The 14146-nt window shown below is 63.9% G+C and overlaps 1 protein-coding gene across 3 annotated transcripts in view; it reads right to left on the minus strand.

The window, feature by feature from the left end:
• NACC2 (NACC family member 2) overlaps window positions 1-14146 on the minus strand; it is a 63221-nt gene that overhangs the window by 23309 nt on the left and 25766 nt on the right. The window contains exons 2-3 of one of the 3 annotated variants that reach the window (XM_072778656.1): window positions 1603-2030; window positions 1083-1239 (exon numbers count right to left, since the gene is read on the minus strand). In XM_072778656.1, coding sequence (XP_072634757.1) covers window positions 1083-1239; window positions 1603-1968 — 523 coding nt within the window. In that variant the 5' untranslated portion in view covers window positions 1969-2030. Of the gene's footprint in view, window positions 1-1082; window positions 2031-3378; window positions 3657-14146 lie in introns of those variants that run through there. The other 2 variants (XM_072778655.1, XM_072778654.1) reach the window with 2 other exon arrangements.

Genomic DNA, 14146 nt, shown 5'->3' on the forward strand with positions numbered 1-14146 from the left:
ATTCATGCAAATCTAACAACATGCATTCAAATAAAGCAATGAGTTCTAGGGAGAAACCAACTACCCACAGCCCCTGAGGAGCCCAGGGCAGAGGCTCCCCACTTCCCACAGCGCTGAGAGACACACATCCTTGGCTGCTCCCAGGGAGTGGCTATCCCAAGGGCCCCAGCTAGTCGGGTCCCCCACCCCCCAGCACTGCTGACCAGTACCCACCTGGAGGTGGGGGACCTCATCAGGGCAGCAGGACATAGGGACAGAGGAGAGAGTCCCCATACTACCCTTTGCGCCCCCACTCTGGAACGTCACTTCCCGCTGGCACCGTGTGTCCAGAGCCCGTCCACTGGACATGGGCCCTGCAAGCAAATGAGCGGGCAGCGGGCCCAGGCAGAGAGCCAGTTTTCGGGGAACACGGAAGGCAGGTGGACACCCGATCTGGGGCTGGGGCCCCAATTACCGGACCCTCTGCCCAGCAAACCCTGAACAGTCTCTGGGGACCAGGATGTGGTCTAGAACACCAGGTTAAGTTGGGGCATCTCAGGGGCGTAGGTCCCCCGCAGGGGAGCCCCCCACCAACAATGTGGGGGGAGCAGCTCACTCAGTCCAACAAGCACTTTCCAGCCTGTCCCTTGGTGCTGGACCCAAATGAGCCAGGCACTGGGGAGTCTCTGGCCTCGCCGAGTCACAGGGAAGGGGAGAGCACCTGGGCAGGTGGGGGAAGGCTCAGGTCAAAGGGCAGGCAGACAGATCACCCCAGCCTCGAGCAGGTGGGCCGCACGCTACCCTATGAGCCCTCGGGCAGGTCCCTGGGTCTCCTCTGGGCCCAGGGGAGAGCAGGCCCCATCACACAGGCTGGGGGGGTTTCATCCGGCATCAAATGACCATCTGGTCCTCAGCTAAGACCCTGCCCCTCTTGCTCAGCTAGCCTGGGTCAGGGACCGTCCCCTGCACTCCCCTGGCACAGCAGCCTCCCCGAGTGGTCACGGCCAGAGGGGCAGGGATCAGGCTCACCTCTGCCCACCAGGGCAGGGGGCGCAGCTACACTGGCAGTTGGGTCTCGGGGCCAGGCCCCCGCCGCACGTTACCTGCATAGCTGCCAGTGGCCTTGATGTACATCTGGCCATACTGCTCCTCCGCCATGGTGTCGTAGGCCTCGTCATCCTCCTCATCCTCCTCATTGTGGTACGAGGTGGGGCTGTCCGTGGTGGGCAGGCTGCTGGCCCCCGGACTGGTCCGCTCCCCCTGGGAGTAGGGCACCTGCTGGATGCTGGGGATGAGGGTGGCCAGGCTGGGCACCCCGTAGTAGGAGACCCGGGGCAGCTTGAGAGGGGCAGCGCCCGCCGCCGTGGCGGCCGCCGCCACCGTCGTGCCATCCCGGGGCCCCGTCTCCAAAGGGCGCTTGGGGGCCAGGCCCGGGCCAGCAGCCGGCGGCAGCTCCATGGCTTCATGCTTCACTCGGGTCAGCAGCGGGATGGGCACAGAGGGGGACACGACATAGGGGGGGGCTGTGGGGGCGGCCGGCTGCAGCTGGTTGCAGGGGCTCTGGGGCTCGGAGCTGGCGTCCTCGATCATGGCGGTCTGCGAGTCGCAGTGGGGCGAGCTCACCTTGAACATGAGGTCGGTGCCGCGCTCCACGATGTGCTGGATCTGCAGGAAGCCGGCCGTGTACATGACCACGAGCTGCTCGCTGGCCGCCATGGTCAGCCTGCCCGTGTAGCAGAAGGACAGGATCTGCTGGAAGCAGGCGGGCGGCACAGTGCCCGGCAGCTCGAAGGCGCTCTTGCTGTTGCCGCTGAACAGGTCGCGGAAGTACAGGCTGCTGGCGGCCAGGACGGCCCGGTGGGCCTTGAAAGCCTGGCCCTTGACCACAATGGACACATCACAGTAGAGGCCCAGCAAGCGCTGCTCATTGAGGCAGCCGAGCACGGTGTTCCCGAAGTTGGGGATCTCGATGTGTAGCATCTGCGACATGGCGGGCAGGCGCTAGAGGGCTCGCCTCAGACTCAGCGCGGGAGCGCCCGAGAGGGGCACATCTGCGGGAGAGAGGGCATGGGGACACCTCAGTCAGGCTCCTGGACGGCGGGGTCCACCAGCGAGCCTATGGGAATGCACCACCCCGGCATGTCCGTGCCCCCCCGCCCCGCATGCGGTGCCCTTCCCGGGCCCCCCCAGCAGGGCGAGCAACCCAGGGGACGTCCTGAGGCCAAGCTCCTCCGGGCGGGACCCTGGCTGGGCTTGTGGCCAGCACTGCACAGACTCTGAGCTGCACAGCCCCGCTCCGGCCGGCGGGGGCGGGAGGGGGAGTTGCGGAACGCTCCCCCCACCTTGAGGGGCGCCCAGAGCCCACCCCCAGGACAGCGCCTGCACCCTCGGGCAGGAACGCCCCGTCTGAGCAGAAGCCAGGGACAGAAGCGGAGGCCTGCGCTTGAGGAGGACGGAGAGGACGGAGAGGATGGAACATGGAACAGGGCACTGCCACGCGCGGCTGCCAGGAGGGGAGAGGGCAGCAGGCCGTGTCTGCAAACTCTTCTCCCCAAGAAAAAGTTAGCGGCGGAGGAGCCCCTCACAGCCCTTCCCCTGGGAGGGGCCACCACCCAGAGCCAGCGGGTCCTGCAGGGGCCCTTCTGGAGGCTTTTGGTTTCTGGTTTGTCTTCTTTTCCCTCAGAGCAGCCGCACGGACGGACGGACTGAGGGCCGGCAAGGGGAGGGTCCCGCCCCACTGGCTGAGAAGCCGCCCGTCCGCCCTGCCGGCCGCTGCCGTGGAGGTAGAAGGCTAGGGGTGGGGGCACCCAGGGGAAGGAGCCGAAGCTAGGTCAGGCGGCCCCTCCCCCGGGACCGGCTCCCCAGGCCGCCGGCACTGTCAGGGACAGGGCTGGACCGGCTGCTGGGAGCCTGGCGCAGCCCCATCTGCCCGCCCTCCCCGTCCCCCGGCTCCCCACGCTGGCCAATCCTGGCTGGCTCGCTCCCAGCCCAGGTGACTAAAGGGGTCGGGGGAGACAGGGGGAGAGACCCGGCAAGGGCTCTGGGAGCCGCTGCCTCCGCCGCCGGGCGCCCCCAGGGCGGGGGCAGAGCTCCAGCGAGGCGGATCTGCTGCCCAGGGCTCGGGAGGGGGGCTGGTGCCGGCCGGGTGGAGAAGGCGCCGGCCCAACTCCGCACAGCAGCGCCCGCACAAAGGGCCGCTCTGTCCCGCGGGAGGAAAGTGCAGGCGGCCGCAGAGGCGCCGGGCGGCAGGGGGGAGGGAGGGCAGAGGGAGGGCGGAGCGCCCGGACCCCGGCGACTGGAGTTGGGCAGATGGGTGGCCGCCGGGGGAGGGCCCGCAGTGCCCCCGCTGCGGAGAAGTTGCCGGCCAGCCCGCGGCGCCCGCCCGCAGGGGAGACCTACCTTCGGCGGCTGCCGCCGGTGGCCCGGCACTGCCCGCTCAGTCTGGCAGGGGCAGGCTCGCCAGCTGCTCCGGGAATGCAGCAAACGGAGCGGGAGCCCTTGGGGTGGGGAGGGCGCGAGGAGCCGGGAGAGCAGGAGGAGGAGGAGGAGGAGGAGGAGGAGGAGGAGGAGGAGCAGCAGCAGCAGCAGCAGCAGGAGCAGGGCAGAGTCTCCGCGCCGGGCTTGGCGGCCGCAGCTCAGCTGCACCCAGCCCGGCTCTCTGGGGCAGCGCACAGCATCTAAATGAAGAGGCCGGATGCAGACGGACATTCAGGCAGCTCTTGGGAATGAATAGCCGCCTTTGATTTGGGAGCCCAAGTAAATGCCAGCTCCAGCCCCAGCTTTAAAAACAGTGGAGTGTTGGTGCCAGAGGAATGCACGGCTCCGGGTGTTGGTACAAGACAGACTTTGATGACTCACCGCAATGCAAACAAAGATGGCAGAAATACTGTACTGTACGTGGGGAAACGCTCCGTGGTGCCACGGCAACTGAGCGCCCGAGATTTATGGTGCGGCTCTGCATGTGAATTACCCAGTAAACTGCCGCTCTGCCACCCGATGCAGCCCGAGTGTCAAAGCATTTAAACTATTCCAAACAGTCTGCAGGGCTGGCAGGGCCACCCAACTCCACGGGGCGGGCTGGACGGGCAGGGGGCCGGGCAGGGGGCCGGGTGGGGGCCTTGGGGGGGCAGGCCAGGGGGCAGAGGGGGAACAAGGGACGTGAGGGTGGAGATGAAGGGGGATGGGGGACAGGGGGATGAGGGTGCTTGGGATAGGGCATGGGGTGAGGGGGACGGAGGATGGGAGGGTGAAGGGGGACGGTGGGGGGGAGGACAAGGAGAGGAGAGGGCAGGGGGGAGTATGGGAGAACAGGATGGGGTGGGGAAGATGGGGGCACGGCAGGTATGGGGGGGCAAGAGGGTGGGGGGCAGGGGGCAGGCAGGGCAGACAGGCAGAAGCTGGATGATGAGGGTAGAGCCGAGGAGGGGGAGCCCAGGGGAGAGGGGTGATGAGAAAACGAAGCAGAAAGGAAAGCCCAGGTGGGAGATGAGGCCCTGAGCCTCTAGCACTCTACACCTGCCTCCCCACTTCTCCCCGGGGCCCCCCTGAGCAGCAGGTCCCACTCCTGTACCCCTGCACCCCATCCCACTCACCCAGAGAAGTCACCCTGTCCCCTAGCCCCCGACACGGGTCTTTTCAAGAACAACTACTTTGCAAGTACAACTGGGACAGGCCCATATGGGGGGCTGCAACCAGCAGTGCTGACAGACCCCTCCCTTCTGGGGGGCAGCATGGTCACCCCCCCACCGTGATGCTGACAGTATGAAGGCCCTCCACATCTGATGGCTCCTGGGCTTTTCTGGGGAGGGGAGGTTGTGCTCTGCACCCAGCCTGTCCTGGTCTAGACTCAACCACCTGTGGCCTGCCCAGCCTCAGTTTCCCTCTTGCCACTAACTGTGCTCTGGGAAGAGCCTACGCACCTGCAGAAAGAGAGTCAAGACTGGCAATGGCTGAGTGTGGTCCCCTGCCGCACCCAGCGCAGAGTCCACCTCAAGCACAAACCCTGGCCACTGGAGCTGGGAGGGGCTGGGGGGCCAGGCGGCAGCCCTCCCACCAGCTAGCAGCAGCATCCGGAGAGAAAGAAAGGGCCATCTGGCGCCTCCCCATTCACACACCCTGGGCTCAGCTTCCGAGAGCAGATAAAACACCGAGGAAGGATGAGAACAGGAAGAAATCCAGGTGTGGGAAAGCCCCCCCCCCCCCCCCCCGGGGGCAGTGGCTGGCTGGGGCTCCTCAGGGGGCTCTGCTCCTCCTACAGGGGACAATGAGAACCCTCAGTGTGGTGACACCAGCACTGTGGCTGCAGTGTTGGCAGAAACGGTCCCCACTCGCTGCTCTGAGGATCCAGAGGCCAGCTGGGGGGGGGTGCGATCATGGGGGGCCTAGAGGGAGGGACATGGGGGCTCGGCTGGGGGCAGGGCACAGGAGCCTGGCCCAGGAAGGAGATATGAGGGCCTGGTCCCCTGGCGATGAAGCGAATCCAAACTTCAGCCCTCCCTCACCCCCACCTGGATGAAGCAAGTCCAGTGGGCGGTGGGCCTGGTCAACAGCAAGACAGGCTTCAGGCCACACACCCCTCACAGCCGGGTCCCCACCGCCCTTAGGAAGCCACGTGGGGCCATGGACAGCCTTAGGAAACTGCCACTCCTTGGCTGCCCTGGGCAGCAGCAGGCTTGGAGTGAGTATCCACATGAACATGGGTGTCTGCACACCCAGGGGTGGGGGGGAGGCAGACTCGCCAGCTCCCCTTCACCCAGACCCAGAAGGATGGACCCAGAGAAGTCCTGCCAGAAGCCCTGCTGGGCTCCCAGACTGGGTTGTGTTGTCCTGGTGGTCTCCCTTTCCTGGGGCCCCAGAGAAGCCCAACGGCCCCAAGATGAGGGGGCTGAAGGCTTGGGGTGGGGCTTGGGGACACAGCCCCCACATGCCACCAGCCACAGAGGGAGACTTGGGGAAACACAGAGACACCCACAGGCCAAAGGATGGTGGCACCCACGACGGGGGGGGGGTGGGGAGACAGAGCCCAGGCACACACAACTCCTGCAGGAGCCATCCCCCAGCTCTCCCTGGGATGGGCCTGCTGACTTCAGGAACCTCCTCCCCGTCACCTCCTCAGAGAAGCTTGCCAGGTACCACTCTTGAGCTGAAGAAGGGCAGGGTAGTCTGCCCGATGCCTGGTGGGCATTTAGCCAAATGCTGGGCACCCCAAACGGCCCCTCACAGACCCACAGCACCTGCTGTCAGGTGTCCCCCAGAGGGTGGCGGGCAGGGTCCCCAGGGCCAGATGAGGGCCCTGGTACTGAAAGGGGGTGACCCAGCCTGGGGAGGGGTGGGCCAAGCCAGCAAAGGTGCACTGCACACCAGTCCCCAGAGGGTCCCCACTGCTCGAGGCTGGGCAGGCCAGTGGTCGAGTCCCAAACCGAGAGCAGGGGACAATGGGAGGCCCTCAGAGCCTGTCCCTTCAAACAGCAGGTTCTGCCTGTCAGCAGGGCTGGAATCCTGGGCCCCACCAAGGAATACCTCCCTATGCCAGCCCCTGCCCCGATTACTTTGTGTCCATGTCCTGCGGCCTCAAGCAAATGGCACTGCATCTGGGGTGCTCATCTGTCAACTGGGGGTCAGGTCTACCCTCGGACGGTCACCACAAAGTTGAGAGAAACGGTATCGGTGAAGCACTCGGCTTGAGCCTAGCATGCTCTGTGCCTCAGTCACCTGCCCCATGATGACTGCTACCTACCATGACCTGGACAGGAGGGGTGGTAAGGCAGGTGGCTCCCTCTGCCCCTGCTCCCACTCCCACCCCCGCCGCCCATCTCCGCCCACCCTACACTTCAGGGCTGGGGGCCAGGCTGCGCACTCAGAGAGGGGACCATTATTCCCCTGGAAGGTGAGAAGGCTGTCTGGTCCCCGGGGATGGAGGACAAGTGTGCTGTTGCTGCTGTGTCCTCAAGCCACCTGCACAGGTGAAGCTGCTGCCCCATAGCCTGGTACAGGAGAGCCCCGAGGGGGCTGGTTTTCGATTGCTTTCTTAGAAGCCTGGGCCTGGACGCCAACAAAGCCGAACTTTAGGAGAAAACAATAAAATAAAGGTTTGGTTTCTGCGCCTGGAGCTGTGAAAGCAGGACAGGCCACGGGCCGCCCCTCGGGCAGCAGCCAGAGAGGAGGGCCCCAGGACCTGAGTGGGCTGAGGGCAGCGGGGACACCCTCTCACCTTTCCCCAGGCGGTGGGACCGTGCCCCATCCAGAACACCTTCCCCCTTCCCTGCCAGTCTCCCCATCTTCCTGCTTCTCAAACAGCTCCCACTGGGTTTCTCCCCCACGGCCAGAGTCACCATGCCCACTGGTGTCAGGAAGGCTCTCAAGAGCCAGGAGAGACATCAAAGAGCTCTTGGTCCACTCTGGCCATCCTCCAAGCCACTGCACCATGGAACCCTCCCTCCTCATAATACCCTCCACCATGGAATCCACTTTGGGAAATCCCAAAGTCCAGCCTCAGGGGGTACCCCCATCCCATACAGACCACTCCTGTAGGGAGAGCCAGTACCTAGGACCTGCAGTTCTGGGCCATCAAGCAGAGCTCCTCCCAGTCCCCCAAGGGCAGCCTGCCTGCAGGTGCAGGAGGAAAGAGGAGGGAAGACCTGGTGAGGAGGAGGTGGAGGTACTGGTCCTAAGAGCCACACACATGCACCGAGCAGGACCTGAGAGCCTAAGCAGGATGCAAATGGGGCACAGCTTCTCGGGGTGCGGCCAGGCTCTCATGCACCTGGGGGGTAGAGACCCCAACAGGTACCAGGAATGTGCCAAGGACTCCCCCTGGGGCCCAGAGAGCCAGACAAGGATGGGGAGCCCAGCGGAGGGGCCTCTTCCCAGGGTCCCCAGGTCCCGGCCTGATGTCCTGAGAAGCCCTGCCAGGACCCTGGCCCTGCCACACCTCGCCCTGCCGTACCCCCCCTCCCCTAGATCCCAGGGAGCCTCCTGAGGTGGAGGAATGCAACGTTTAACTTCTGTGGGGTGACCACCACAAGGAGAGGATAGGCGACGTAACTGAAATTAAATACAATTATTGTGCAGGATTTAATTCTTCCACTCTAATAAGAGGCCAGGGCCCGGACACACGCACAGCTATCACACCCACCGTGGCAGGCGGGTGGGCCAGGACCAAAGGAGCCCCTTCACCTCCCTGCCTCCCTGGCCTCCCGGCCCCCACGGCCAGGTCACAGCGGCCAGGCCACAAGGCTGCCTCCTAAAGTCAAGGTGCCAGGCCACACCCCCAGGACAGCGCCCCACCGCCCCACCGCCCCACCGCCCCCGAGTTACCCCGTGAGTCAGCATGCACACACTGTGAGCAGGAAGGGAGGGTGAGGAGGGGTCCTCGGGGAGGGAGGCTCACTTTGGACTGAGGCCCGCAGAGCACTTGCCTGGGCTTTTCGATTAGAGCGCAGGCTTTGGTTACGCTACAGGAGCTGAGCGCACTGGTGGCCGGCCACAGTGAATGCTGCTCTGCCACTGCGGGGAGCGAGGGAGGCTGGCTGACCCCCCAAAGGGTCACGGCAGGTGCTGGTTTTCAGCAAGCCTGCCCGGCTGCCCTGCTCAGGGTGGGCCAGGCCCCGGGGCGCTGGGTGAGGCACCAACCAGCTTGGTGCTCGGGTTAGCATTAAACTTTTAATACATCATAAAACAAAGCTGAGCAGCCATGGCCTCGCTGCTAATGGAAGGGCCCGTCACCGCTTGAAGACTGGGGTGAGCGGAAGCAGGGCTAGGCTACCAGGAGCCCCTCTCCACAGTCCCCGACTGGGTTCCTCTGCCTGCTGTATGCTCACCTCCCAGCCCCTGTTCCCTGGGTTCCTCTGCCGCTGGGTTCCTCTGCCTGCTGTATGCTCACCTCCCAGCCCCTGTTCTCCAGGTGGGTGTGGACGGGAGAGAGGCACCAAGTGCATGCTTCCCGCAGAGGCCAGGGGGCCAACGTCTCCCCAGCATCCCACAACAGCACCCAGCCAGTGTCCACTTCACTATCCAGGGAGGGAGGACTAGCCCCACAACAGGGAGGCAACTCTGGCCTGGCCCCCAGGGCTCGGCTGCAGAGCAGAACCCCATGGGCATTCGGCCTGGAGCCCCTCGTGCCAGGGGAAGGGACACGTGGGCCTCTGAAACTTCCCACCCTGGCGCCCCGAGCCCCAGGCCCCTGGTGGTCTCCACCCCAGACCACAGCCTGGACCACCATCAAGCAATGAAACCAGTTTTAACTTTACTAACAAACGTTTGCCTGGAAGCCTTTCTTTTTCATCCCCCAAACAGAAAAGGGCGCTGTGCCAGCATGTGCAAATTCAAACACGTGCTTATCAATCCCTCCCAGGTGCCCTCTCCCAAGAAGAGGACTCAGGCCACAGTGCAGGTGGCACCAGCCCTTGGAGCCACACTGCCGGGCCACGGAGCTGGGCGCAGGCTGAACACGCCCCCAGCGGGTGGGAGAGTGGGTCCTGCATCGGGGCAGGTGTCCACTGCATGGGCTCTGACAAGGGTCCAGTCTGGTGACCCACACCTGCGGGGCTCCGTCAGACAGGCCACTGCCACCCAGTATGACCACCTGCCACCAACGTTGTCTTCCGACCCGTCACTCTCAAATATTTTGCCTTTAGTGTGGGCGTGCAGTTGGGGCCAAACAAACACGGCCTGAGGTCACTCAGAGAAGGAGCAGGCTGGCCTGCCGCCCGCCGGGAGCCCTACGGACCCAGCAGGTCCGCACATGAGCCACAAAACGGTTCCAGAAGGCTTCCAAAAGAATGAAGCAGTGTTTTGAACAGAGCCGACAATCTCTCTCACTCTCTCTCACCCGTATTTGTAATTTAAATAACGTAAGCTTGAAGAGCGTCTCCCTAGGGCATAGTTTAATAACTTAAAAAGCCAGCTCCATGAGCTTGCAGCCGGGCCTCCTCCTCCCCTGGCCGCTGACAGGAGGTCCCCCCCTCGCACCTCCGGCTCGGGGAGCCCTTGGGGCTGCCCAGACCCAGCTGGCGGGGCTCTGTGGAGATGGACCCCCTCCTCGGCCCACAGGGCATCCTCCCCTGCCAACGTCCTATGTACGGTGGGGGGTGGCGGGGTCCCAGGGCCTGGGGGGAGGGGCCCGGGGGGGTCTGGGTGGCAGGGTGGCAGGCAGACGCTGCCCTACACTGTGGGTCACCAACTCCTTCCCCACAGTGACTCCGCCACACACCCCCGCCGTTAATATTCATAGCCGTTCCTCATCTGCATATCGTGCCATAAATAGTCGAGGTAAGACACAAAGCTCCCCTGCATTTCTAATTATGCTTAAAAACCTAATGTAAATCAGACCGACACAGAAATACTAAATCAGCCACTGGAGGGGGGGGGCCACGATGCAGCAGTCCCCACCTTGGAGCCCCAGGCATGCTGACAGCTGGTGACACGGTGGTGGCTGTCCTGGAGCTGGGCAGCGGGGTCCCCACCCGCTCCCTGGCCAACCTCAGCCTCGCTGGCCATCCAGTCAGGGCCCAGAGTCGGGGAGATGCCTGCAGAGCCTCACAGACCCCTCCCCAGTGCCACAGGGCTGGCCAGCCTGCTCACCTTCTCCCTAAGGAGTTCCCTGCCCCCTGCCCTCTTCTAGGCCTGAGGACAACCTGCTACCCACTCCGTGCGGCCACCCAGCTCACAGAGGCCCCTGTGGGCCTGGGGCCACCCCGTGGGTGGGGGCTGAGTCCCTCTCCCAGTCTCCACAGGAGACCCTCTGGACACTCTGGCGCTTTGCCTGCTCAGCTCTAGCGACAGCGCAGAACCAGAACCAACGCCCCCCGCCCCCCAGGAAATGCCCCACGCTGGGGGACAGAATCCTGGACAGTGCGCCAGGCCACTCAGGGCCAAGAGGACGGGGCAGTAGGTCTCCTGAGTCTCAAGGATGCCCCAGCCCCGCATGGGCAGAAGAGACCCGGTGGGCTTTGACTCTGCCGTTGGGGGCCAGGCCTCCCAGCTGCAGGGAGACACACACCAGGGCCAACAGAACAGAAGGGTCTAGGCCCGGGAGGGAGGGGGACAGAGGCCACACCTGCTACTTAGAGCCCACCTCACAGGTAGGCAGCAAAGGGCATCTGGGACCTAAGCAGGCGGCTTAGACATACAGACCTCAGGGCCCTGTGGGCCGGGCCACACCTGGTGTACCCCGGGGCAAAGCTGCCAGCCAGTGAGCAAATAGGTACGTAAGCCACCTGGCCTCACCCCAACAGACCCCAAACGCCCCCGAGCCTGCCTTCCCCACAGCTCCAGGCACCTGCCCTGGTCCTGGACCCCCGCAGCAGCCAAGACCCAGCCCCACTTCCCATCCAGGAGTCAGGGCACCTGGGCTGGCACGGCCCTGCTCTCCTTGGGGGGACCTGTAGGAGGCACAGGCCCAAGTGACACAGGGGTTGCCCCACTCTGCCTTTGGAGGAGGAGACACAGAGATGCCTGCTGCCCGCATCTGCCTGGCATCACGCCCAGACCTATTTTTAAGCCCATTTACTAGAAATCCCACAAATTAAAGGAAATACGGATAATGCAGTAAGAATCCTGGGGGCCGAATAAAAGCTACACATAATTGTCCTCGTGCTCCAGTGTGAAAATCTTAACCACAGCCCAGATCTCCCCCAAGTCCTTGTGCGAGGCAGAGGCATCTTGCCACATGAAGGAGGAGCGGAGGGCGGGGTAGTTCTGTGCTCGGCCTGCGATCAGAGGCACGGGCCGCCGCTTACAGCTGGAGCCATAAAAGGTAATTACTGATATGAAAAATAAAGACCATAAATACCCGACTTTACAGCCCAGGAGCAGTGGGCAGGACCCGGCTCCCCTCCCAGAGGCGGCTCCTCCTCCACAGAGGAGTCTGCAGGGGCAGGCAGGGAGCACCAGGCTGGCCCCACCAGGCCTCAGGTTAACCCCCACCCCGAGTCTCACGTGGCTCCCACGGCAAGCAGGAGGTGAGGGCTGCAGACACCCAGACCTCACCGACGCTGTGGCACAGGGATGGGACGGGATGGGCTGGCCGGTGTGCCCAGAGACGGAGGGCTCAGTGCCCACACCAGGAAGGGCAGGACACCAGGGCAGGCTGGCCAGCTGACACGAGGGGGCGGAAGGCCTTCTGTGTGGTCAGAGGATTGCCAGGCCTACTGGCCCCCAGGGCTAAGGGCCCCACCCGGCTCTACCTACCCACAGACCCATCGCACCTCCAGGGCGGAAGTCGGCCCAGAGGACAGAATAGCAACAGAATATGCCTGGGTGACCATCCCAGATGCAGCTGGGTGGGCACCAAGTGCCCTGAAGACACCCTGGGCCCCAGAGCAAGGCCTCACCACCCTCCGGACCCCAGGGCCTCAGGTCTCCCTGGCTCATTCCCCCTGCCTTGCTCTGGCTCTCTGGGTATCCAGCTGTGGGCCAGCACCTCTGCCATAACCTCCCCCTCTCTGCATGCCAGAAGCCCCCCCAGACCCAAAAACCTCCTGAGAGCCTGCAGATGGGGGGTCCACACAGGTGGGATGGGGCAGAGGAAGTAGAGGCAGGTGTGTGCGTGAGGGTGTAATACCCCCAGACTGCCTCGCCTCAGACCACACTACTGATCCTAGGTTGTCCCAGAGTAGGGACAAGGCCCACTGGTACCGCACATCCTAGGCTGAAGGAGACGCCCCACCCCCATCCAGGGGCTGTGGAGAGGGGTCAGTGGCAGGCCCTTCTCAGGCTTGGGCTCTATTTGCCGTAGAATTTCATGGAGGTCAGGGAGAGCGCAGCCCCCAGCTCACACCCTGCCAGACCCCAGGTGGCCTCCCACGGCCTGACAGGGTATAGTGGGGTGGGGAGTAGTGGGGACATTGGGCCATGTCGTGTGCTGCCTCTAGCCACTCGGGAGCCATGGCGGGCAGTGTACCTGGCAGCTCCGGGCACTTGCTCCACTTCACTAAAATGCTTCCCTAGCCCTGCAGAACACGAAGGGGGCCCTGGCCACTGGGGGGTCAGCTGGGAACTCAGCGCTGCAGGAGAACCTGGGGTCCAGGGGAGGCTGGCGCTTGCTCCCCAACAGCAGAGCACAGGGAACAGTGGACGGAGGGAACAAGCGGGCAGGGGCATGGGGCCCACATGGCACCTGGAACCAGCGGTTCCCCCCCAGCAAGATACCCCAAAACCACCTGCTCAGAAAAGGGGGTTTGGTTGCAGGCAGGCAGGCTGGGGAGGGGATCAAGCTCATGAGATAGAGCTCAGCTCCAGATGGGCGGTACACTGCAGAGAGCCATTGAGCACTTGGAAGTAGCATAACCATTCCCCTCACCACAGGGAAGCAGGGCTGCCCCCACGATTGCTCCTAGACGAGCAGCCCCTCTGCCTTACTGTCCACCCAGACTCCATCGGGTTCCACCTAACACATCGTTCTTGTCCAGGAAAGATGCCAAGCTTTCTCTCTGCAGGGAAAGACCACCCCATGGGCGAGGACAGCCGTCTGGCAGGTCCAGGAGGCCACCTGCTCCTCCTGCAGGCCCACCTGCTCCCCAAGGCCTGCCCTCCCTGCCTCCCGCCCCACCAGCCCCTCCACTAGGAGCCCAGCACACCCTCCGCACGCGCTCACACAGGCACAAGGCTCTCATTCACACCTTAGGAAACACTGTGCTCCAGCAGGTACCCGGCGGCCTGCATGTGGCGAAGCACCGGCGCCCCATCTCCCCATCTGAGCCCAAGCTGACTGCCTTTTTCTCTTTTTATGCTTTATTTCTCCCTCCAAGACTATTTTGCCTCTGGCCATTGGGCAAGTCTGTGAGCCCACCTGAATCCTGTGCAACTTGGGGTCCGGGCCATGTCCCTGCCCCATGACAAGGAACAGGGAGGAGCAGTCACCAGCACTGAGGTGGGTCTCGGCTGCCCTGTAGGAGCACCTCCACACTGTAAGCCGGGGAGCAGGTTGGGGAGGCGGTGCTTGAGGTCTGGTGATCCAGTCTGACCACGAGGAAACTCTTCGGGGCGGTCGAGGGGGGTCTGATCTGTGCTGCCAGTCATGTTCGCTCATCAATCAAGGATGGAGCTCAGGTCCACACTGCAGAGACAGACCTCTCTCCCATCAGACAAGGAGAGGTGAGCGAGCCGCTCCCTGTGTTTACTTCTGACCCATGGTTAATGCCGCAAGTGCTCTCTGTCTAGACCTGAG

This window comes from Canis lupus, chromosome 16, assembly GCF_048164855.1.
Source record: "Canis lupus baileyi chromosome 16, mCanLup2.hap1, whole genome shotgun sequence".
Lineage (NCBI taxonomy): Eukaryota > Metazoa > Chordata > Mammalia > Carnivora > Canidae > Canis > Canis lupus.